Below are 26,626 nucleotides of genomic sequence, written 5' to 3' on the forward strand. Positions count from 1 at the left end.
TTAATGTGAGTAATGACATTGATTGTTGATGATAATGTGCATACTCTTGACTATAAATTGTAGATTATGCATAGTGATAAATTTTATATGAGTGTGTTAAGTTTTATATGATACTAATGTAATTTATGTGGTAATATAAAAATTGATGCAATTGGCATGATTGAAATATGATGACTTTTGATGCTTATTGAGCAAGAAAGTTGATGAGTATGTGAGATGATTGTGAATTATATATATATATATATATATATATGATTTTTTGAAATGCATTTTTTCATAAGCATGATCATATGGTGGGGTTCGCCTTAGTAAAGGAGCTAGTGGTTGTGCAAAATCCATATGGTACTTGGCTATTAACCGATAATTCTAGGGGTTATAGCCACTACTTACCTTGTAAGGTATTTTAGTATTATTCTTATTAAGGGACTTGGCCTTACTGGCCTACCTAGAGTTTTGGGTGAAGCTAGTCTTAGATATGGCACCCAATAGTGTATGATTTGGAGGAAACTATGTTCATAAGTGCATAAGGTAACCTTGGCCCGGCAGCTCCTCATAATATGATTAAGGCCTTGGATAGTCTCACCACATAGACAATCCCTTACAGTTGTTAGCCCACGGATTTCATGTCAGAAGAAATAAGGGGGGATATAAAGAAGAGATTGATCATGCATATTATTATTATCCTGCCATTTGAGTGATTGATGGCTATGTTTGAGACTATAATTATAATTGTAGAAATAAGAACATGTGGTAAATATGTGAATAATTTATATGTAGCCATTTGTGCCAATTTTATACAAATATTCAATACTTGTGGGTAATCATACCAATTTTATACTCGACTTTATTCTTGAAATTATTCATATGAGTTATTTGTTAATGTGATTAACATGTTCTTGATATGATTGTTTATATGGTTATCTTGATGAATTTATTAGCCACTTGCATTCATGATTAATTATCTTGCATTTGTATAACTTAGATGTACCTTGATTATTAAATGGTTGTACTCACCCTTCTTTTTTAACATATTACAGGAGTTAGCTCATCTAAAAAGAACAAAGGAAAGGAGCATTAGGCCAAGTGATAATAATCACTTCTATAAGCCTTTCTCTTTTTAGTTTGACATGTGTATTTAGTTTATGATAATGCCAACTAAGATAATATACTCTTAATCCACTCGCATTAAGGGTTTTGTGTTGGATGGAAATATATTTTAGGCCTTTAGGTGTGATTTGGTGCTTATATTTATATTAATGAGCTAAAATATTTGTACAAGTGAAAATAATTATTATATGCATGATTTGACAATTGGATTATTGTTATGTCCTCTGCTTGTGTTTTTGATCCAAGGGTGAGTAGTTGATATTAATTATTTATGAATGAAAAGGGAAATTCATGCATATGATAGGCTATTGATGAATAATGACACTGGTTTCGTTTCAATCCAATATTTCTTTTAAAAGTTAGACACCCAAGTGTATTTTCACTATTTTAAGTCAAAATTTGCCACTCAAGCATCTCAATTTGAAACCATACATCATTAGCCACTTTTTTGGCCGTAACCAAGTCTAAATGGATAATAAACACCTAATTGACCAATCATATTAATAATATAACACACATACACACATTTGGCCTGCTAACCACCCATATCACACATTTGGACAAAATCACATTTCTCATTCTCAATCTCATACAAGGCCAAATTTAACATACACTTCACACATTAGCCATATCTTCACACAATACGCTCCATCTACTAGCCCACACTATTGTTTCATCACGTTCATACACATACACAAGGCTAAGGACCCATAACCAACAAACACATATTCAACACATTATGCACATATGTTGAATCCTAAGGCAACTTATAGACATTCATAACTAATAGCATACAAATTCATTACACCAAAATCTTACAAAAGCTTTAATAAGAGATCTCAACTTAGCTAATGTCTTTTCCCTTTGAACTATTAATGCCATAATCTAAAAAATATAAATAACCGCGGGTGAGATAAAAATCTCAGTAACTAATATAGTTCTTTAAATGTCTACTATCACAAATAATCCTACCAGAGTAACAAAACTAGGGTAATACCAGATATATATCAAAATATAACGAAATTTCATATTTTTAAAGTATTTCCACATAAATACACACTAGCATAATCATCTAGCCACCGAACCTTCAATGCTTCCCAACACAAATCATAGGCTATATTATATTAATGGGAGAATGACAATTAAGGACCTGCTAAGAATATTAATCCCAATTACGGACTGTGAAATTTTAAAATCCGAGTTAAGGACCATGGTCCTTAATTGTGATAAAAAAATAAAATTTGTGAGATGGGATTCACTAACGCGACTTGGGAATTCACTAACCCAACTTGAGAAAATTACTAACGTATATTGTGAAAACATGAAACCCCACTTGGAAATGGAATGTTTAAAAAAGCGCTACTTGGGAATTCACTAACTAGACTTGGAAAAATTTCTAACATATATTGTGAAAACATGAAACTTCACTTGGGAATCGATTGTTTAATAAAAAACACCAATTTGGATAAGTTACTTTTTATTAATGATTCTCAAGTGGGTTTCATTTTTTCACAATATACGTTAGAAATTTTTTCAAGTCTAGTTAGTGAATTCCTAAGTGACGCTTTTTATTAAACATTCCATTTCCAAGTGGGGTTTCATGTTTTCACAACATACATTAGTAATTTTCTCAAGTTGGGTTAGTGAATTCCCAAGTTGCGTTAGTGAATCCCACCTCACAAATTTCATTTTTTTTTATCACAATTAAGGACCATGGTCCTTAACTCGGATTTCAAAATTTCACGGTCCGTAATTGGGATTAATGTTCTTAACAGGTCCTTAATTGTCATTCTCCCTATATTAATCACTCATTGATCCAAGCTTACTTTCGGTGGTAGAGACACCCAGCTAAAGGTAATCTAACCCACCTACAGACTATGGTTTTCCTCTCCACACTACTATAAAAAAGGAAATATAAAACAATTATTTTCCTTACTATTTAACGGTTATAAACCATTGAGTAAGCTGGCGTTGAATATTATATAACCATGTATTCAACAGTTTTTAACCATTAAATATTTTTCATTTATTCAATGGTTTTTATTCCAAAACTATGGCATAAATTTTGGAATTTAAAATGAGAAATTGTGAGAGATAATATTCAACAATTTTGGACTAAAAACTACTGAATATTTTCCTATTATTCAACAATTTTTCACTAATAACCGTTGAATATATATATGTATTCAGCGGTTGTGTGATGAAACCGTTGAATAGTTTTTTGATCACATTCAATAGTTTTCTCTCATAACCGTTGAATATTATGACCTAATTTTTTCCATTGTCCACCCTGCATTTCTAGCACCCCCCTACATTGTAAATTACAAAACGATATTCCAGCACCCGACATAAATTCCAGCTAATAATAGTTACGTATATACATATAAATATATAATGAATTCCTATAGAAAACTTATATACAACTTGAAGTGATTAAATTAAAGCAATTAGTGGCTAAAACATAAAGCTCCAAATTCCAAAATTTGCCTGTTTCCTAACTATCATTGTTGCTGGCTATTGAAAGTAAACCATGCTTTAAAAATACCATGTGCTAACTCTTCAAGGACTTCTTCCATTTGAGCATGAGTATACGTGTCACAGTATGTGTCTTTATAGTACTATATGCAACAACAATAAATTAAAATCATGTTTATTGATAAAAACTAATAAAATATTAATGAATAGGAAGACAATTACATCATTCGAAAGAATTCCAGTTGGAGCATGTTGGATTTTGTGCTTCATGAATTTCATTACAGCGTACCCACAATCCCTAACTTTGTCTGCTTGCTCTGGGCACTACAATCATACAATGGATAAAATAACCAAATAGTTAATTAATAATATGATATGACCTATACAGTGATATTTCCAACATAATTAATGATAAATACATATACCTTAACAATTGTCCATGATGCTGTTGTATCAAACCGACCGTTCCCCTTTACTAGTTGTCGAAATTATTGATTAACATTAGTGCAGTACATGACAATAGCCCTAACATGAAATAGAAAACTTGACATAAGAAATATTCATACAAAAAGAACACATTACATATATGCAAACAAATTAATCAACTTACTGATTAATCATTTTCACAATATATGGTCTGTTAGAGGGATGGCCATTCTGAATAGGGTCAAGGTACCACACCCTCCTTAAAGTTAGATTGATTACAAGCAAAATCTAGTATCCCTTATGATAAAAAATATAATTAGAAAGTATCATATAAATAATTAAATTTTGAATAAATTAAAGTGATGCATCATAAAGTAACTTACCCTTCACAATATGGGGTTATAAATATTGTGTTTTTCTTAGCACCACATTGCTGGAAGTACTTTGAAAGCTTTTGAGATATTTCTAGTCCTTGCTTAGGACTCATTATGTCATGGCCATAAGGAGAGACCATATGTAAGGTCTACCTTGACATTACCAAAATTCACCACACAATCACAACAACCAATCATAATTAGGAGCAAGGATTTGCTCCTCATCTCACATTATATATAAAAGGGTTAAAACTAATAATCTTTTAAAAATAATTGAGGAATATTTGGGATCCCATAAAAACCCTTAATTTGTTAGTTTGAGCTCAAACTTAATGATTTATAAAGGTGTTGGAAGTATGGAAAAGTTTTGGGAAGTAAACCACTTCAAAACAGGGTCAAAAATGTCATTTTTGAGTGTTTTGGTCCATGCACTGTGGCTCGTGGTCTATGTGCTGCAGCTTGTAGAACAGAATGCCATGTTTCCTCATTGTACTATGTACCACAGCTTGCGCAAAATGTGCCACGGCGCACATGTCCATGACAGCAATGCTGTCATAATAGCTTTTCTGGACGAACTTCAAACGCATGCCATTTTCACATACGATGTCCGATTGGAGTGATTCAAGTGTTCACACGAAGATTATTCAATAAGATAACTAATGGTACAAGTTTCGTTATGATCCGACACTGTATGAGAATTTTACATACTCTAATGCAAAAGTCAATTTTTCAAAGAAATTTTCAACCATTTAAGTACCCAAAACTCATAACTAATACCATTAACCCATTGTAAGGCTTAAACCAAATCCAATGGACCAAAATACACTTGAGTGACCAATCAAACACACAAAAACATACCAGGCCACTCCATGGCCATTTTGCCTAATATGGCCAAAATGCACAATTAGCACTATAAGCACTATTTGGCCTCTATTGCCACATAATACACCACTAATACATTATCACCACTTAGATAAAACATTCCTTGCACTTGTATTAGTATTTTAGCCCATCACCATAAAAATTTTCACATATTCACCTCATATACAATATTAGGCTAAAATACACAACAACATAGTATGAAATAAGTGCAACCAATCAAAATGATATGCATTCCTAGTTGGCAACATATAATATCATATAATAAGTTTATGTATACTACTTAAACCAAAATCAGGCTTTACAAAGAGTGTAGCAGATATGCTAGCCCTTGCTCGATTCCTTCCCTAGCTCAGTCTCACTGGTAGCACCTATAAAATGATAATCCACAGGGTGAGATAAAAATCTCAGTAACAAAGATAATCTACATTATTGATTAACAAGCCAAGTTATAAACAAGCATTAAAATAAGTAACATGATCACATCATATAAGATCACCATAAATTTGCATGCATGATCCCTAACTATCCGGTCCTCCAATACTCCCGACTAAACCAGTAGGCTATTTCACAGAACCAAACCACATGTATGGTCCCCAAGCTCACCATCCATGGTAGGAGTACCCAATCAAGGTGTCTTAAACTACTTTTGGACTACTGTTTCCCCCTATTACAAGTAATTAGGGTATCGTTACTCAAACACCGCATCCTACGGATCCTAAGGAGTATAATCTCTAACTCCGTACCCTTTTGGGTACAAAGGAGAGTAAGTCTCCAACACCGCACTCATTTTCGGGCACTAAGGAGAGTAAATGCTGCACCTAACATCCTGAGTTGCCAGCAATGCCATATGGACTTAATCTTCACTATCTTCACTAGGGTGACCTCCCACCCTCTAATATGCCACATTTCACTACATATCTCCACTTGACCATGTATAAACAACTTTTCAAACAAGTATAACAAAATCTTTCCATTTACTTCAAAAATATAGAATTTTACAAACAATACTCCACTTTTTCTAAAATAGTTAACCTTTAAAGAATTTATGCATATATACTCAACAACTCATAGAAAAGCAACTTGAGAATAACTTATACAAGGTAATAAATAATGCAAATTATCTAGTTACCTCAGTCCTTTTATTACTAAAAGGGTTACCCGTGGTACTAAATTTCTTCTTGTGTCAAGGTAAATCTTCCCACACTACAATCTACATCAACAAATACTATATATTAATTTTCAATTAACACAAGCACCATTAGCTAATAATAACCTCCCAATTCTCCTACTTCTCACTCAAATTCTCAACAAATAGACTTGTCAAGATTAGAATTTGTTCACATCATCCCTTCAAGTCTCCTTCTAACTCTATCACAACATAAAACTCAATATCCCAACTTATCACACTTCAACACCCTATGATCAAGATAAAGCTTGATCCAACTCCCACTAAACAACAAAGTAGCTTCATATTACCACATATTCAAGATCAATAAACCTAAATTAAACCTTTAGAGTCAATAGAATCCTTTAAAACATTGACTCATGGCTTAATCCCATCAGACCAAATTCTCACTCTTCTAAATCCCATGGAAAATGAGATGAAAAGGTAGAGGAGAAGGGTAGGAAACTTACCCAAGAGTTTGAAAGCTCAAATGATCTTTAAAATCCTTCTAAATTAATGCCCCAGTAGTGCCCAAAGTTGCCCCCTTCGTGCTCTAGGTTTTTCCACCCCAAAAACTGTCCATTTTTTATGATTCCAGAAAATTTAAGTTGCCTGCTGTGCCGTGCACCGCAGTACACGCCACGCAAGCCGTGGTTCACGATGCAGCAAGCAACAACTTGATGTTGCTCCCCCTGATGCTTCCTGACTTGATCTGACTTTCATCCTATCTTAATTTAGAGCTAAATATGACCCAAAAATCCAATTAGCCACCTAAGCAGCTAGCAAGTCCACATATGAATCATTAAGAATTGAAGAACCTACCATATTCACATTTCTCTTTTCCCTTGTAGAGTATTGAGCACCACTTGAAGCCATCTTGTCAATTAGTTCCCAAGCCTTTAAGGAAGTAAGGTCAATTAAGCATCCACCACTAGCGGCATCAATGTTAACTTTGTCTCTTGGAATCAAGCCCTCATAGAAATATTGGACTAAATTCTCACTAGAAATTTGATGGTGTGGGCATTTAGCCAAAAGGCCTTGGAATCTAGTCCAATACTCATAGAGACTCTCATCCTCTCCTTGTTGGACCCCATAGATTTGCTTCCTCAAATTGGTGACCTTAGAATTTGGAAAGAATTTATCTAAGAAGAGTCTTCTTAGCTCGGCCCATGTGCTCACTTTCACATAAGAAGGGTAGTTGAAATACCACTCCTTTGCTAAACCTTCAAGAGAAAATACAAAAGCCTTAGCTTGAACATCATCAACATTTACATGCATAGGCTTCATAGTATCACAAACCAATAGGAAAGTATGCAAAAACCTATGGCAATCCTCTCCTGGTAACCCATGAAATTTAGGCAATGCATTAATCAAAGAGGATTTAATTTCAAATTGAACATTAGTAGGAGGAACATATAAGCCATAAGGATTATCATGCCAATTAGGTTGAGTTAATTGCCTAATGCTCCTCTCCTCTCTAGGGTTATGCAAGCCTTCAAATTCATTATTAACATGGCCATCATCATGCAAATTCTCATTCCCATTCCCATGGCCCTCATTATGCACATGCTCATGTCCTAAGATACCTTCCATTGTTGAATTACAAACCAAATGAGAATCAAGAATAGGTTGTGATCTTCTCAATCTAGAAATAGTCCTTTCAATTTCTGGATCTAATTCAACAAAAGAGGTATGTTTTCTTCGGGTCATGCACTAATCAAGCTCAAAAAAAATTAAGAACAAAGAACAAACTAAACTAAAATGCAAATCAACATGAAACAATTCAAAACACACAAAAGCAAGAGAAATAATTTTTTTTTATTTTTTTTATTAAACTCAATAGCAACAAAATGAAAAAAAAAAAAACACCAAACAAGTAGGAAGAGAGTTAGAAATGCTCAATCAAGAAGCTTTGGCAATTCTGGAATTCGCACAGTAGGCTCTCTGGAGACCGTGAACTTGTGAATTTCTATCAGCAAATCCACATGATAAATTCCCCTGAAAATTTTATGAGAAACACAAGAGATATACAGGAAAATTATATAAAACTTTCAGATTAAAAATCCTTCCAAATCGTTCCCAGAATTTTTCACAAGTTGGTCCTCAGGTCTGGAGAAACAGGATTTCGTCCAGAAGACCTTCAGAGCTTCTAACAAACTTTCAAATAGGAAAATAGAAAAATTGAAGAAAATCCTAAACACAAGAAACAAAGATAAGACAGCGATAAGAAAAATGAAACTGGAATCAATCAATTTGAACGCACAAAGACGAAGATATGCTAACTCAAAGTTGAAACAGGGTTTTGGGAATCCTCTGTAATGGCTCCCTGGACCTTGTTAGATTGTAAAATTTCCACAGGACACTTCCCACGTCCAAAATTGACCAAACCAATTTTAAAGTGAAGCTAGGATATAGAGCTTTCAATGAAATAAATTCCACGTTCAAATTCCCTCAGACTCATTCCCAGTTAATTTTTCAATTTCAGACAGAGACACTAGAAACAGAGTATTTTCAGCTCTACACCAAACCAACGAAAATTGCACTAAATTTTTTTTTTTTTCAAAACAGAATAAAAACACTCAAAACACACAAAAAACACTAAACAAGACACAAAAAACAAATTTTTATAATTTTTCAAAAGATTTTCCAGGAACACTAAAAATGTAAATTAAGTACTAAACAACCTTAAAATTAAACTTAAACCATTCTCCGGCAACGGCGCCAAAATTTTGATAGGAAATTAGTCGCTTATCCTCAAAATTACACTAAAGCTAACCCTAATGCAATATAGGGCCAACCTTAGGTCATCTCCCAAGGAATGGTTTTAAGTCTAATTGAAAGTTATCTAGTGAAATAAATCAACCAAAGTTTGTAGGAATTTAGTTATCTAGCTAATTATCTAAACTAATTACCTAATATGCAAGTAATTAAAATGCTAGTGAAAGTGAGTGAAATGAACTTCCCTTTTTACAATAATGGAACCCTAGAGATTAGTTGATTTTGGACTCATTATCTTCTCATGATTAGGCTAAGTTTAGCTTCCCTTTCCTCTTGACTAAAGCTGTCATGACTTAAGAAAATTATCCTAAGCCAATTAACCTAATTAGCTAACCTCCCTAGGTCTTAGATTAAAGTCCCTAGTTCAATTAACCAATTGGTGAAGACATTAGCCAAGTGATTCATTCAAAATCCTCTCTCAACAGCCATGGTCAAACATATAAATTGAGCAACCACAAGATTATGTCAAGCTACTCAACAACACAAGCATTAACACCACAAGATTATGCAATATTAACACAAGAAATTCACTAATTGAAAAACACAAGATTATGTGCCAAACAAAGAGTGGCAAAATTCAGTCATGGCTGTCCAAGGAAGAAATTAAATGAAACAATCCTCTCTCTTTACATCAACATCAAATTCAAATTAGAATTTATAAGCTAAGATGATTAAACCCTAGATTAAGGAATCTAACCATCTAGTAAAAAGAGAAGAGGATAGGAAACAAAAGAACTTAGCCAATTTGAAGCTCAAGACTCATCCTCCATCTTCATCTCTCTAGGATTCCACAAAGAATCTTAGCCAATCTTCATCTTCAAGAACCCTAGTGATTGCTTGTGAAGGCCAAACTCCATAGCTCTTGAATGATGAAAATGAGCTTCAATCCTTGTGAAAATGGAAGGGATGGAACGAAAATGAAGAGAGGAGAAGAATGGTATGAGTTTTGTGGAGGTTTGGTGGCTGAAAATGGAGGTTAGGGTGCTGGAAAATGAAGAACAAAAGAGAGAAAATGAAGAACACTATGAACAAAAAGAGAGAATGTGGAAGATGAATGAGATATGTGTTGGATCCCATTTGGGACTTAAAATGGCGTGCTCCTTGGTGTCTCCCATCAGCTGAAGCTTAATTAAAATAAGGAAAAAGAAATTAAAATGTAAATGGGAGCCTTGTCACACTTGCAAGGTGGCAACTTCCTATTGGTTTGTAGATGATTCCAATGTGTGCCTAATTTCCCATGTGTCATCCACATCATTTTAGCTGATCTAATCCCTCAAAATAATCATAATTCACGTGCAAACCATCAGCCATTGTCCTCAAGGAGTGTTGACCTCAATTGCCCAATTGATGCACAAGTCACATGCCACCTATGTCACATAAATCACATAATTCAATTAAATAGCATATGATATAATAAAATCTAATTCATGTCCAGAATTAAATTCATATTTAGAAGGGAGAATTTATTAAATTAACCAAGTTTCAGGCTGCACAAAATTATATAAAAATTTTCACACAAAAGCAAACCAAAAACTAGGACAAACTAAGACACTTAAGAAAGTGTTGACTTTTTTATTTAATTACTCCCAAACTAAAATGAATTTTAAAAATATAATTTCACTATTCATCAACTGGACATAAAATGCACTTTGTCAATTTTTCTTGTACATTTTCTCAAAAGTTCATTTTTTGGACCAAAATGCCCTCAAATCAGATGTCGGATGGTGAAATGACGCACTTCGAAAGTTTGGAGAGAAGCCATGACAGCAATTGGCAGTAGGTGCGTGACACGGCATATGATTGTTGCGCTATGGGGCAAGAGGCCATCGAGGAATTTGTCCCTCTGTGCCATTCGCCACAGTGGATGGACTAGATAAGAGCAAAATGACTTTTTTAGTTTGTTTTAAAAGGAATTGATTTCCATGCTTTCGTATTTGCTTTTAATCAATTTTAATCATGGTTTGAGCTCAAACAATTTTAAAAGGGTTTTTTTAGGATCCTAACATTTTAAATTAATTATCCTTAAACCCTTAAGTTATGGTAACTCTTTCAGAGGATTTTATTTAATTCGAGTTATCATAATGATGTGAGTGTTTTCCTAGTAATGTCAAGGCAGACATTACAAAGTGCACATGTTGTTATTATTTTTTTGATTTGTTTTTTAACTTATTCTTTTTTATTTATTTAATCTTGATTATTATTGCTTTCATAGGGAAATGGCTACTAAGCATGATCATCTTAACACTGGCTCTAGATCCAATAGTCTGAGTAGGCTGCATGATGACCCAGCTAAAAAGAAGGCTGACCTTGATAGGCAGGAAGAACAATTGAGTAAAGGGTTAGTTGTGAAGGAGGAAGTCACTAAAGTAAGAAATGAAGGAAAAAAATTTACTGTCAAGTGGAACAATAAGAATTGAGTAGTTGACAGTCATAATTTTATTAGTTATATTAGCATGGCAATAAAGTCCTCAATGCCTATTACTTTAAAATCTTGGAAGAATGCAACTCCAGCAATGAAGGATGCAGCGTGGAGAACTTTAACAGTAAGATACTATCACTTTGCTTATTTTTTAAAACTTAATGTTTTGCAATCGTTTGTTTAAATTGACATATTCGTCTTGTAGTCAAGATTTAAGATCGAGGAGAGGCACAAGAAGTTTCTTCTACAGAAAGTTGGGATAGCTTTAAGATCTTTTAGAAGTTTGGTTACCCATAAATTTTTGGCGAACCCTGACATAGAAGGTATTGAAGATACAATTCCTTTCCTCCTTTCAACAATTGTAAGTGAGAATGAATGGAAGGCTTTTGTCAACTCACACCGCAGTCCAGAGTTCAAGGTAATATTAATGTTATTATATTTATTTATTATTGCTTTTGTTGTCACCTCCTTTTTATATTAATTGACTTGTCATGTTTTGTGTTTTTTTCAAAGGCATTAAGCACAAAAAATAAAGAGTTGGTGAAGAAGAATGAATATACATATAAGGCTGGACACAAGGGATATACGGGAGTTGAAAAGGGCTTGATTGAGAAAGAGCAAGCGTCAAAGGGTTCTATATCCCATGGCAAGATTTGGGCTGAGGCTCGAAAAAATAAAGCAGGCAATATTGACAACCTAAAAAGAAAAGCGGTTGTCAAAATAATAGTAAGTATTAATGATATATTGATATAATGTTATTAGTTTTTACTTATTCACTTTGCTTTTTTCTGCTTTATAAGAGACTTTGACTCGGGAGGCATTAGCAGGCACTCAAACTATTGATAAGGATATATTAGAGAAGGCATTGGGGAATACTAACCATCTTGGTCGTGTTCAGGGCATTGGCTTTAGAGTCATAATAAAAGATTACCTTGGCAATGTGTTCAAGCACAGTAAAAAGGCTACCTCTTCTGCTGAGGTTCAAGAGTTGAGGCAAGAGATAGCAGAATAGAAGTAGTAAATACTAGCACAATTGCAACAAGGACAATCTAGACTCATCAACATGCTATTGAGTCAATATAAGTTGGGGCTTCCACTGGGCGACAGTAGCCCTAGTATGAACAATAGTTGCACAGTCCCATCTCAGCTCCTACCTAAGGTATTATTATTCATTTTACTATAATCTTACACATAATACTACTTTTATTGTTCATATTACATAATTTTTTTCTTTTTTTTAATTTACGTAAGGTGAGGCCAACGTTGATTGTTTGACAGAAGACTACTATGTGGTTGCACTGGGGCGCATGTACAACATTGCTGGGCAAGTGATGCTTCACAATGAACACATCCCTGAAGGGACAATGAAAGTCTCTGTGAAGACAGCTGAGGACCTTAATTATGATCTACCCTACCCCACTCCGGATGCAAGGACAATAGTAGATGCATTGCTAAGCTTTATTGCATGGCCAATTTGTCTTCTTCATATTTTGGCACCATCTCCAAAGGTATATTTGTTAAACTCATAATTGAAAATTAACTTCTTTTGCATTTTTTTGTAGTTGATATCTAACAATCTTATATGTTGGAAAAATTAGCCTATTAACAAGCTGGTGGGAAAGAAAGCACTAGAGGCTATGAAAGCATTCACTACAAAGTGGAAGAGAGGAAAGGATAAGAAGAGCTCTAACAAATCTAAGGAGTCCATCACATTTCCCTAGAAGACACTGGTTCTCCCTCAAGTCTATCTGTTGAAAGCCCCTCAGCCTCAAGCCTCTAAAAGTCAAGTCGCACCCAACAAAAATTGGCAATTACTTAAGACCTATGCTGAGATGTAAGAAGGAGTGTTGCTCCCTTGCCCTACGGACATGTATGCTAATCCACAGTCTTTTGACCAAGTCAACAACAAGGTGCTGGATGATTTATTCAACCATGCAAAGGCTACCACTACCCTATGTAACTTATATATGAGGTATGTTTCTGAAACCTTTCATTAAACATTTAGCTATATACACACACACACACTTTAATCATATATTGTTCTATTTATTTCGACATTTAAGGAACCTCTACACTACCATACTTGCTAGAAGAGATATAGTACAGAGGATTATATTTGTCAGTCCTCATATAGTGTAACATCCTAAAACTTCAAATCTAGAAAAGTGGATTAATTAAGGGATAAATTAGTGAAAAATATGATTAATTTATTTAATTATGTTTCACTATTCATCAACTGGACATAAAATGCACTTTGTCAATTTTTCTTGTACATTTTCTCAAAAGTTCATTTTTTGGACCAAAATGCCCCTAGTGCACTGATCTTAGAAACTTAGGCAAAGTTCCAAATCTAATGCAATGTGTGCACTTGAAGGTGATAAATCATTAATAAAATGGTCCTAATTGACAAATAAAAGTGGGTAACAAATGTGTTCTATCATTCTCCTTGATACTTGCACAAATGTCATATTTTCTTAGGTACCCAAATCTATTTGGGTCCTGGTGGGTTAGTAGACTTCTTTAGAATCCACTTCATATTTTCACTCACCCTTGCTTCCTATAGATACATGACTTAGTCATGTGCCCTTTCTTATTGTAGTAGGAACAAGTGGACTTGGGTGAGTTAGTTATAGTGGTAGGAACAAAGAAGTTTTTATAATATTTTTGCTTCTTATTAAGTTTATAACCTATGCCAGCTTTATTAAAAACACTTCTTTGTTGACTCAAAATTTTGTTTAAATTATCTTTACCTTTAACAAATTTTACAAGTGTATTTTTCAGATCTTCTTTTTTAGAAGAGAACAATTAGTACATGAAGTTTCTCTTTCCAAATAGTAATATTCTTTTTCAAAGCATCATTTTCAAATTCAAGAAACAAGTTTTCTTTTTCAAAAATAAAAAGTTTCTTTTTAACTTGTAAAATATTTTTCATAAGAAAAGATTCATTGTGCAATTTTTCAAAAGTAATTTTTAGCTCTTCAAATGTAAAATCAACTTCAAAGTTAGAGTCTAAATCATTTACCTGATCAAAATGACCTTGAACCATTAGGCACAAATATGCTTCTTCTTCTTTTGTGGATTCCTCATCACTGTCATCCCAAATTGAAGAGAGATAAGCTTTGTATTTCTTTTTGTCATATTTGTAGCTTTTACTCTCTTACTTCAGAGGGCAATTAACCTTAATATGTCCAGGCTTCTTGCACTTTAGAAAATTATCTCTTTTTCTTTCTTCGTTGAGAATTTCTTCCCAAACTTTTTCTTTTCAAAGAATTTGCCAAATTTCTTGACAAATATAGCTATTTCTTCATCAGAGTCGTTACTGTCACTTGCTTCAAACTCAAATTCCTCCTTTACCACTTTTAAGGCTAGTAATTTCTTCTTTTTATCAGTATCTTCCTTTAGCATGGACAATCTTCCTTCATGCTTGGCAAGACTTCCAAACAGAGCTACCATTGATCTCATAGAATTACTTTTTGCTTCTTTAATGGTAGTAATTTTGGGTTACCATTTAGGTAGGAGTCCTCTCATAATATTTCTAACTTGCTCCTTTTAAGAATAAGTTTTTCCAAGTGCTACAAGGTTATTCATCATGTGAGCATATTTGACTTACATATCCTTGATGTTTTCCCCAAGTTTCATCTTGAATAACTTATATTGCTGAGTCAAGGTGCTTATTTTATTTTCTTTGACTCTTTTAGTGCCTTCATGAGCAATCTCTAGAGCATCCCATATCTCTTTTGCAGTATCAAGATTACTCACTCTGACATATTCTTGTTGACTCAAGAGTTGAGCAACACAAGTTTTTCTTCCTTTTCAATACATTCACTGCTTTCTTTTCTTACAAGTCATCCTTCTACAATTTTGTATGGAATGTAGGGACTATTTTTGACAATCTCCCATAAATCAAGGTCTGAGGCCTTAAAGAATAATCTCATCTTACTTTTTCAGAAAGTACAGTTTTCACCATTAAGTCCAGGAGGCCTATTAATTTCAGTACCTTTAAAGAGAACACTGTCACCAAAACCAGTATAGGATCCTTTAGACTGAAACAGTCTTTTATCAAGAGTCCAAGCTCTGAAATCAAATGTTAAGATAGGCTAGCACCTAAGAGGAGGGGTGAATTGGGTGACACTTAAAACTTTTGGAAACTTAAAAAGAGTAAAAAGCTAAATAGTGAAGCAAGAAGATGACACACTCAAAATTTATACTGGTTCAGCCACAAACTTGGCCTACACCATAGTACATTTAAGATTTTCAACTAAAATTACAAGTTTCAATAAGTGCTTACCACCATAGTACAACCCTCAAGAATAACCTTGTTTTGATTCACTTAACACACCTTGCTACAATTCAGCAAGTTGTTACAACACTTGAAAAATTACTTTTCAAGATTTCTATGAAGATAATAAAAGATTTTACAGAAAACTCTCTTAAAGAGTAAATGAGAATACAACTTAAAAGCTTATAAACTTTTGACAGCTTTTCATAATTTTTTTCAAGAATAATAAATGAATGCAATATATAAAATCACAATTTGAAAACTCTTTAAATGCACAAATGACAATTTGTTTCGCTCAAAGATCATTAGTCTTTATTTTGGTTCAAAATGAATCACTTATATAGTTCTTTAAAGTTGATAGATTATTAGAATAGTGATTCTATTCGTTGGTGCATTTTCTTGTGAGTGACTCGTATAATCACATGTGATTATGCATTAAGGAAGTTTCACAGAGTTGAATGTGATAGATCACGCGTGAACACTTTGTCCTCTCACTCATGGTTTTGCACTTCTAGAAAATCATTCAGTTCTGTGTGCTTAATCACCCATAGTACCTCATTGCTATCTCGCGTGGTGTACCACTCATATATAATCATTCAGTTCTATGTACTTAATCATGCGTGGTACCTCATTGCTCTCTTGCGTGGTATAGCACTCATGAATAATCATTCAATTCTATGTGCTTAATCATGCATGGTACCTTATTGCTCTCTCATATGGTTTAGCATTTATAAATATACTAACATAATAAAGTGCTAAAACTTGTGAGTGCACTACTTGCTCTCACATGTGGTTTTGCACATCAAGAACTATCATTAGTTTTGTGTGACAAATCACACGTGAAACCCTTACCCTCTTACATATGAATGGCTGGCATAATGTTAAGGCCATTTAATGTGATCAAAACTCATATGGAACTAAAAACATAATATCACACGTGAAATTGTAAGCACTAATATATAAACTTGTCTAATGTATATTCACGAATAGAACAACTTAAGCAAGATTTTGTATGATCAAGAGATATGAATTTGTGAATCATTGATCATACATGTGAACAATTTTAGCTTGACTTGAGAGGTTTTAAGACTCAACAAAACAAATTATGATTGTTCAACAAGTGACAAATCACACGTGGCTACTATCAGTCTTATGTGTGGTTTTGGACTTAGTCACAATATAATTAAGCACAGGTGCTAAATCTTGAGTGAACACTGAAGTCTTTCATGCATGCTTTTGCATGCAGAGACAGAGCACAAAACAATATACAACACAAGTACTTAATCACGCATGAAGCACTTGTTTACACTCATGTGATCTTGCAGTCAGTGTGCCTAACATGCAAAAAATCGTGAGTGGCTTATAGAATCACGTGTAATTCTACCTCTTTACTATGCAAACTTTTTCTATAAAAAACCATATGCAATAGGGCCAAAGTTTACAAGCTTTAACATACTTAGATGAATCTTAATGCATATAGTGGATGGATGGTGAAGGATGGTGAAATGACGCACTTGAATGTTTGGAGAGAAGCCATGACAGCAATTGGCAGTAGGTGCGTGACACGGCATATGATTGTTGCGCTATGGGGCAAGAGGCCATCGAGGAATTTGTCCCTCTGTGCCATTCGCCACATATAGTGTCCACACAAAGCTCTTTAAGCTCTCTAGCTAATGGCACCAATTCCACATTCAAATAATCATCCGTTTAAAAGATGGATACCGAAACCAAAAATGGTTTATTTTCACAACAAAACACATACTATGGTGTTCAACTCATAATACACAATGCCATTAGCCCCAAAGACACCTTGATCACCTTAAATAGACCACACCCCACATAACAATTCATTCATACTACACAATTAAGCAATCACGCTCAAAATGACCACCAAACCCCTATTGTATAATAACACAACGGGGTGAATAAAATTCAATACACAAATCAATTGGTCAATTTGGCACTCAAAATATTTGACATATATATCACATGTAAGCATAAATTGGCCAAGCACACACTTAATACACAACAACAATCTTGGACTAAGATTTACACACTTATTACAAGATTCACACAAGTAATATCCAAATAATGTCATGTTCCTAAGTTGGCAATATATAGTGGCAATATTCGTTACAAAACCCATAAAGAGAAAGGGAAGAGCTATAAAATGATGCTCTTTACTTTTCAAATACCCCTTCCTTCCCCTTGCCCTTACCGAAGCCCTCACCTGTAAAATATAATAACAGGATGAGATAAACATCTCAGTAACCAATATAGTTCATCAAATATTTATCACCATAAATAACTATCAAAAAATATCAAAAATATAGTAATAACAAGTATAACATAATTATAAGATAAGTGTATCTTTTCACAACAAAACACATAACTTCACATTAGCATGATCGTCTAACCACCGAACCTCCAATGCTCCCCGACATGAAACCATAGGCTCTCCTAGATCAACCACTTATTAACTCGAGTACACTTTCAGTGGTAGAAATACCTGGCCAAAGGTAATCTAACCTACCTACGGACTATGGTTTTTCCCTCTTTACATACTTGTGATAGAGGCATTATTGACTCCTAATCATACCCTAATGGGTACTAGAGAGTTGCCATACTACTTGGATGTCTCATGGTAATAGTCCCATATAATGTTGTACCGGATGTCCCATAATGTCAGCCTAACCATATGAATTTTTCACTCATATATCTCCACACACACATATCCCCACATATCTCGAGGGAAATCCTACCCCCTATAATCATGGTCTTTTACAATTTCCAGTACTTTTCATCACATTTCCACATCACAAAATTATATACTTAGTATATACATTTCAATTAAAATCAATAACCATTTACAAATCAATTTTTCATGTTAAAATCATTTACAATGTCAAATTATGAACAAAAACTCTTCAAAACCACAACTTTATCATTAGTAATTACTTCTATACAGTTATAATAGTCAATAAACACAATAAACTATATGGTTACCTTAACCTTTTGTCATACAAAAAGGGTTACCGTGGCTCAATGTTAGCTCCACACATTCTATACCTATGATATGGCTTGAGCAATGCTTAATCTACACCAATAAGTGACAATCATCAATTATCACTCTGGATAACCCCAAATTCTCTAGGTTTTAAGTGTCTAAAATACTCAAATTCCTTTTTCTAACAATACCAACCATTCCTACATAGTCTAACCATCCTATTAAACATTCCAACACACCAAATTTGCTAATCATTGTCTCACATTATCTCAAAATCTTCAAATTATACTTAGGGTTCATCCAAACCATTACCAAAAAATCTCAATCACCACAAAACTCATAAACTTAAGGTTAGAAGCTTGATTTAACTCCCTAAGATTTTAAATAAACTAATGGGTTTGTTCTAAACCTAAGGGAATTGAAATCAAAGTCCCCATTACCTAAAATGTTTAGATTTTTGTATAAAAGAGAGAGAAGAGGAATCTACAACTTACCTAATAGTGATTCAAGCTTCAAATGCCCTTAAAGTAGCTTAGAAATTATGCCCTAGCAGATCATAAGCTCTCCTCTATCGCTTTCTCGTTATCTCTCTTTCTCTTTTTTATTTTTCAAGTCTGATTTTCGATCTGATAAGTGCTAATTTCGCGCGCCCATCGTGGCGAATGGCACAGAAAGTCCCATATTATTTTAAACTCCCTTCCATGCCATGGCCTACTTGAACCTCAACCTAACCCTTTTCTAAGGCTGTCTTAAGATCCAAAAACCATATTAGTCTCCTAGAACCCTCACTAAATAAACAATTTATCTAAATTGACCAAATTACCCTTGAAAATACTAATAATTACTAATGGAAAAGCTTAGGATGTTACAATTATCCCCTCCTTTTAGGAATTTTTTCCTCAAAATTCAATATCTTACTTAAACATATACCTGTGTAAATAATTGGGGATACAGTTGTCTCATTTTATTCTTGATCTCCCAAGTCGAATCATTGGGAGTCATACCCTTCCAAAAGACCTTAACTAATCGAATAGTCTTGTTTCTCAATTGTCAGTCTTTCACATCTACAATCTAGTCTGGTTCAGCTTGATAGGTTAAGTTTTCCTAGAGTTCCACCTCTTTTGACTAAATAACATGAGAAGGATCAGGTTGATATTTCTTGAGCTGACTTATATGGAACACATCATGTACACCCAATAAACTCGGTGGTAAAGCAATCTGATAGGTAGCAGGTCCCAACTTCTCCAAAATCTCAATGGGACCAAAGAACTTAGGAGTCAATTTCTTAGCCTTTATTGATCTCCCAATGCCAGTTATTGGTGTGACCCTCAGAAATACATAATCACCAACCAGAAATTCCAACGGCCTTCTACACCGATCTGCATAGCTTTTTTATCAGCTTTAGGCTATTAATAACTTTTGCTTAATCAATTGGATCTTTTGGGTGGTTTGGTCTGTTGGAAATTGTGCCTTAAGGCCAATCATTGTATTATGCACATTGTTATTTAATGAATTTCTCTTTTGTTATCATAACAATTGCATGTTTAATATGATAACTGTGTTCTTAGACAAACTATAGTGATTGTCCTAAATATCCCTGGTCGATTATCTTTAAGGGATCATAGATGAAATAAGACTAGTATGACTTTGATTAATTATAGAGATATAAATTAAAGTCATAAGCACTTAAAAGAGTACAAGGTGCTAGACCAACCCGTTATGAGAAAGCTGTATGGTCCAGGTCTTAAGCTTATCCCATATGTAACTATATTACTAAGCCCTTTGACCTGAGATCATCATGGATTCCTACATGATGACCACTGAACTTTGACTTAGTCAAAAGTCACCTTTGATCGGGTGATCATAAAGGCTATGATTGAGTTTAGTGATATTCATGCAAAGGAATATGAGTGGTCAAGATGGAATTTGTCCCTCACATTAAGTGAGAGATATTACTGGGCTCCTCGATAAGTAAGACTAAGAAAATGTATGGCCATACTACAATGGAAAGGGTTTTTCCATTGTTATTGTTAGTCTACTTAGAGATTGAGGAAGTAAAGGTCAAGTAAAGGAGACTGACAATTCCATGTCTTGTACTTGACCAAAATATCATGTGACAAAAAGGATGTGATATGGTTGCATGATAGGTTACGTTGGATCATCGATCCCTATGTGAATTGGGTAGTTAACCTGTGGGCTAATAGCGTAATTAGCCCACTGCCAATTTCATATGGGCCTACAGGATCACACACAAAAACGGCCCAACTCGAGCTATAATGTCCAAGTTCGTTGAATTTGAAATATGTCTAGATTCAATGAATGTAATATAGGGTGAATGAATTTTATATGTATATATTTGAATATTTATTTGATATATATATATATATTTATATGAAATACAAAATTTAAAATATAATTTTATATATGTGTGTGTGTGTGTGTTTGAAATATATATATATATATATATATCCATATATGTATGTGTATATATATATTAGATATATATATATATATATGATATATAAAATTAAATATAGATAATATAATATATATATATATATATTTGAACTATATATGTATATATATTCGTATATATATAATATAATATGTATATGTGATATATATTATATTATATTATATTATGTCAGTTTTAAATTTAATTTTATATAATAGATTAAATTTAATAACTAACATGATAAGAGAGAATATCATGTCAGTTTTATAATTTGAATTTATAAGATGAATTCAAATTAGATATGATATTATGGATTAAATTTATGAGATAAATTTAATTAAATTTTCATGAGCTTTTTAAGTGAAAGACAAAAACCCTTATTTATATACTATATATAGATAGAGACATCCTGATAAAGGTAGAGAGAGAGTTAGAAAAGTTCTGACGGAAAAAACACTTTGAGAGCCATGAAATGCCTTATAGAAAAGAAAATTAACGTTCAAAGAAGAAAAGATGCTGAGAGTGCTAACACGCTGTTCGAGTTAGAGAGCTATTCGTGTAGATGCTAGTAGAGAGAGCAGATCTACATTGTCAGCTCCTGAGATCCAAACATGCGTTAACTTTAAAGAATTAAAAAGGTAACTCTTCTATCCACCTTGACTTAAATGAGTTCGTTCAGCCCATTTCAGGATAGAAACTTTAAAATTTTAATCTTTCGCTACGCCTCCCTATCCAACAGTAGTACTAGAACCAGGTCAAATTTTCATTTATGTTGGGTTTTGGTTGATTAAGTTCTTAAATCTTCATGTGATAAACTTCTTTAGATGAATGTTGCTTTAAGATTTTCAAAATTTATATGTGATATTTTCAAAATCTATATATATGTTTTTCATATGATGTTTTCAAAACATATATATCTCTAAACTCATTTTTATATATATTCAAATTTATATGAATTTAAATAAATTAATATGATTAATATTTAGCTATATGATGTGTGTTCTTAATATGACTAATGTTTATCCATATGATGTGCATTCTCAATGTCATTATTGTTCATTTGCATTCTCATATGATTTAGGCTAGACTATTAATGTGATTGATGAATCCAAAAGGTCTGAGATAGGAACTCATTCAAAGAGAATAAGCTTTTCGAAAGCTCCGAGGACTCTCGTGGCTAACTCTGTGTAGCGCAATCTAATTCACAATTTATAGTCTTTCATTATATATGAATTATTTATTTGTTATATTTTCTTTGTCATGAAGTTGTTTAGGTATGGTGATATATATGGCTCTAATTTTACAAGGGTTGTGAATTTTAAATACAGCCTACGTGTCGTGCCTCTCTCTATAAACTCTGAATGTACATTCTCTTCTCATCTCAATCCCCTCATATGAATAAATGAGGTTTCTTAATGTAATTTATCTTCTTAGAGAGGTCCTCTCATTGGCTTGGGATGGACATAGGTTAGGTGAGCTATATTGTATCATGTTTAATTATGCTTTTGATTAGATCATATTATGCATGATTTTGTATGATATATAACCGCTTTCACTTTACACATTTATTAAATTAATAAATCAAACCCTCTAATTAAAATCTTAAGTCATAATGCTATCAATTAATGAATACTTATTAAAATCTAGATCACTCAAATATAGGATCCACCAAAGTAGATACATTTGGGTTATCTTGGTGAGACAAGCATGAGTGATGGTGTTACTCACAAAGATTCATTATTGTTTGACTTAATTTGAGATTTTCAAAACAGTTTTGGATCTCAAGGCATTAGATGGGATTGAACATGCCAGATCATATGATGATTGAATTCCATAAAGATCTAAGAGTTACATGTGATGTAATTGGTAAATGAGTTACCTACCTAAATAACTTAATTTTAAGTGTCCTGTCAAAGTGGACTTAAATTTAAGTGAAATATAGGTCTTAGCCTACTAATTAAATTTGAGGGTTGTTAGTTTTAGTAGGAGATATAAAATTAACTTTGTGTATTTTATTGTAGAATTATGTCGACTAGTAACACTGTTACACTATCGTTATGATCAGTCCTTGAGAAGGACAAACTCAATGGGACGAACTTTCTTGACTGGTTCAAGAACTTGAGAATTGTTCTCAAGCAGGAAAGAAAGGCTTATGTCTTGGATGAACCCATTCCTGAGGAGCCTGTGGCCAATGCTCCAAGAGCTCAAAGGGATGCTTACACAAAGCACACCAATGACTCGGTGGATGTAGGATGCCTAATGTTAGCTACCATGGTTCTAGAACTTCAAAGAGATTTGGAACACATGGAGGCTTATGAGATGATTATACATCTCAAGGAAATGTTCCAACAATATGTAAGGCAAGAGAGGTATAGGACCATAAAGGCCCTACACTCCTCCAAGATGGCTGAGGGTACATTAGTTAGCACTCATGTTTTAAAGATGAAGAGCTTTATTGATCACCTTAAAAGGCTTGGATTTCCCTTAAGCTAGGAGTTGGCTACTACAGATTTGATCTTGAACTCACTTCCAGAAAGTTATAACTAGTTTTTATGAACTATAACATGAATGACATGGAGAAATCCATTTCTGAACTGCATGGAATGCTTAAAATTGTTGAGCAAAACATTAGGAAAAAGCCTAGTACTATTTTGATTGTTCAAAAAGGAAAGGGTATGAAAAAGAAAGGCAAAGGCAAGGGCAAGGGAAAGGGTAAAGGCTCAGATGGTAAGACCAAGAGTTAAACAAGCCTAAAACCAAGCCTCTAGCCAAGAAGGCAAAGCCTCCAAAGGAAGGAGTTTACTTCTTTTATAATGAACCGGGTTATTGGAAAAGGAACTGCAAGCTCTACCTAGAAGATTTGGAAAAGAAGAAGGATAGTAGGGCTATTCTTTCAAGTATTTATGTTATAGACATTTACTTTTCTACTTCTTCTGCATGGGTATTAGATACTGCATGTGGTTCTTACATTTGTATAAATGTGTAGGGTCTCAAAAACAGTAGAAAGTTGATGAAGGGTGAAGTAGACCTACGAGTTGGAAATAGAGCAAGAGTTACTGCTTTAGCTATAGGCACTTATAAATTACTTTTGCCCAGTGGGCTTTTGTTAGTTTTGAACAATTTCTATTATGTTCCTGCTTTGAGTATCAATATTGTTTCTCTTTCTTATTTGGATAAGGAAGGTTTTACTTCCATTACTGGGAATGGTAAATGTTTTATTTATCAAAATGACATTTTTTTATGCTAATGGTGATTTACATTTTGGTCATTATCTTTTAAATTTGGAACATCCTAGTAATGAAGACATCTATAGCGTAACTACCAAAAGAATCAAATCGAAGAATTTGAATCTAACCTAGCTATGCCATTGTCATCTTGGCCATATAAATAAGAAACATATTTCTAAGTTCCATTAAGATAGACTTCTCAACTTGTTTGTTTTTCAATCTTATGACACTTATGAATCTTGTTTAATGGGAAAGATGACAAAAGCACCTTTTACTAGGCATAGTGAGAGATCTAATGACTTATTAAGACTTATACATACAGATGTATGTGGACCAATGAGTATAACTGCCAGAGGGGGTTATCTGTACTTCATTACCTTTATTGATGACTACAGTAGATATGGATATATCTACCTAATGAAACACAAATCTGAATCTTTTGAAATGTTGAAAGTATTCCAAAATAAAGTACAAAATCAACTTGGCAAGACTATTAAAACTCTTCGATCTGATTGAGGAGGTGAATATTTGAGCCAAGAATTCATTCATCATGTAAGGAGTTATGGAATAGTCTTACAATTAACTCTTCCAGTAACACCACAATGGAATGGTGTTTTTGAATGGAGAAATCAGACACTATTAGATATGGTTCAATCCATGATGAGTCAAGTAGATCTTCTACCAACTTGACTTCCACCATCCTTTTGGGGCCATGCACTAGAAACAGCTTCGTTCACACTAAACCATATTCCATCTAAGGTAATTACAAAGACACCATATGAGATATGGACTGGACAGAAACTTAGTTTGTCTTTTCTCAAAACTTAGGGAAGTGAGGTTTATGTTAAGAAACAAGCCTCAAACAAGTTAGCACCCAAATCCATAAAATTCCTTTTTGTAGGGTATCCTAAAGAAATAAAGGAATATTATGTCTATAATCCTATTGATAACAAAGTATTTGTAATTCAAAATGGTATCTTTCTAAAAAGAGATTTTATCTCTAAAAGAACCAATGAGAGCAAGATACATCTTGAAAAAATTCAAGAACTATAAAATAGCATAGAGTCACAGATGAAAAATCGAGAAGACTTACAAGAAGTAAATGAGCCTACTCAATTAACATAAGGCCTACAAAGGTCTGATAAGACACGACATCATCCTTAGAGATATGGATTTCTGATTAATGAATGTCATGATGTGTTGGTCATTGAACACAATAAACCAACCACCTACCAAGAAGCCATAGAGGGACCAAATTCTGAGAAATGGCTAAATATCATAAAGTCTAAAATGCAATCCATGTATGATAATAAGGTATGGACCTTAATCGATCCACTTGAAGGAATAAAAACTATTGGGTGCAAGTGGGTTTTTAAGAAGAAAACTGATATGCATTGTAAAGTAAATGTCTTCAAGGCATGATTGGTTGCAAAAGGATTCACCCAAACTCATGGTGTAGACTATGATGAAACCTTTTCACTTGTCACAATAGCCAAATCAATCAGAATCCTCCTTGCTATTGCAGCATATTATGACTATGAAATATGGTAGATGGATGTTAAAACAGCATTCCTTAATGGACATCTACTTGTGGAAGTGTACATGACATAACCTGAAGGTTTTATGCATCCAAAGGACTCTAGAAAGGTGTGCAAGCTTCAAAGATCCATTTATGGATTGAAGCAAGCATCTCGGAGCTAGAATCAACATTTTGATGAAGTAATGAAAGAGTTTGAATTCGTTCAAAATATTAATGAACCTTGTGTTTATAAAAGGGTTAATGGTAGCATAGTTATATTTCTAGTGCTATATGTAGATGAAATCCTACTCATTGGGAGTGACATTCCTACATTGCAGAATGTGAAGTCTTGGTTAGAAAAATCTTTCTCTATAAAGGACTTAGGTAAAGCCACTTACATCCTTGGGATTAAGATCTATAGAGATAGATCTAAAAGGCTAATGGGCCTAAGTCAAAGCATATACATAGACAAGATACTGCATAGGTTCAGTATGCAGGATTCAAAAAGAGGTT

At 33.6% G+C, this 26,626-nt stretch overlaps 1 protein-coding gene and 1 non-coding gene across 4 annotated transcripts; one reads left to right on the top strand and one right to left on the bottom strand.

Moving 5' to 3' along the window:
• Positions 1–5,427: 5,427 nt before the first annotated feature.
• Positions 5,428–8,168, bottom strand: LOC129304901 (uncharacterized). Of its 3 annotated transcripts, none has more exons than XM_054944738.1 (2): positions 7,252–8,168; positions 5,428–5,632 (listed from the first exon to the last, which is right to left on the bottom strand). In XM_054944738.1, the coding sequence occupies exons 1-2, from the start codon at positions 8,137–8,139 to the stop codon at positions 5,609–5,611; spliced, it is 912 nt and encodes a 303-aa protein (XP_054800713.1). In that variant the 5' UTR covers positions 8,140–8,168; the 3' UTR covers positions 5,428–5,608. The 3 variants fall into 3 exon arrangements, with proteins under 3 accessions (XP_054800713.1, XP_054800712.1, XP_054800714.1); XM_054944737.1 differs by lacking the exon at positions 5,428–5,632 and adding an exon at positions 6,319–6,474; XM_054944739.1 differs by lacking the exon at positions 5,428–5,632 and adding an exon at positions 6,957–7,169.
• LOC129307565 (small nucleolar RNA R71) lies at positions 7,436–7,542 on the top strand. The gene has a single exon (XR_008592453.1). It is a non-coding gene; the product is annotated as a small nucleolar RNA R71 (small nucleolar RNA).
• Positions 8,169–26,626: the final 18,458 nt, after the last annotated feature.

The sequence above is a fragment of the Prosopis cineraria genome, unplaced genomic scaffold (genome assembly GCF_029017545.1).
Source record: "Prosopis cineraria cultivar Desert tree isolate PC_DT_omini unplaced genomic scaffold, ASM2901754v1 PC3, whole genome shotgun sequence".
Classification (NCBI taxonomy): Eukaryota; Viridiplantae; Streptophyta; class Magnoliopsida; order Fabales; family Fabaceae; genus Prosopis; species Prosopis cineraria.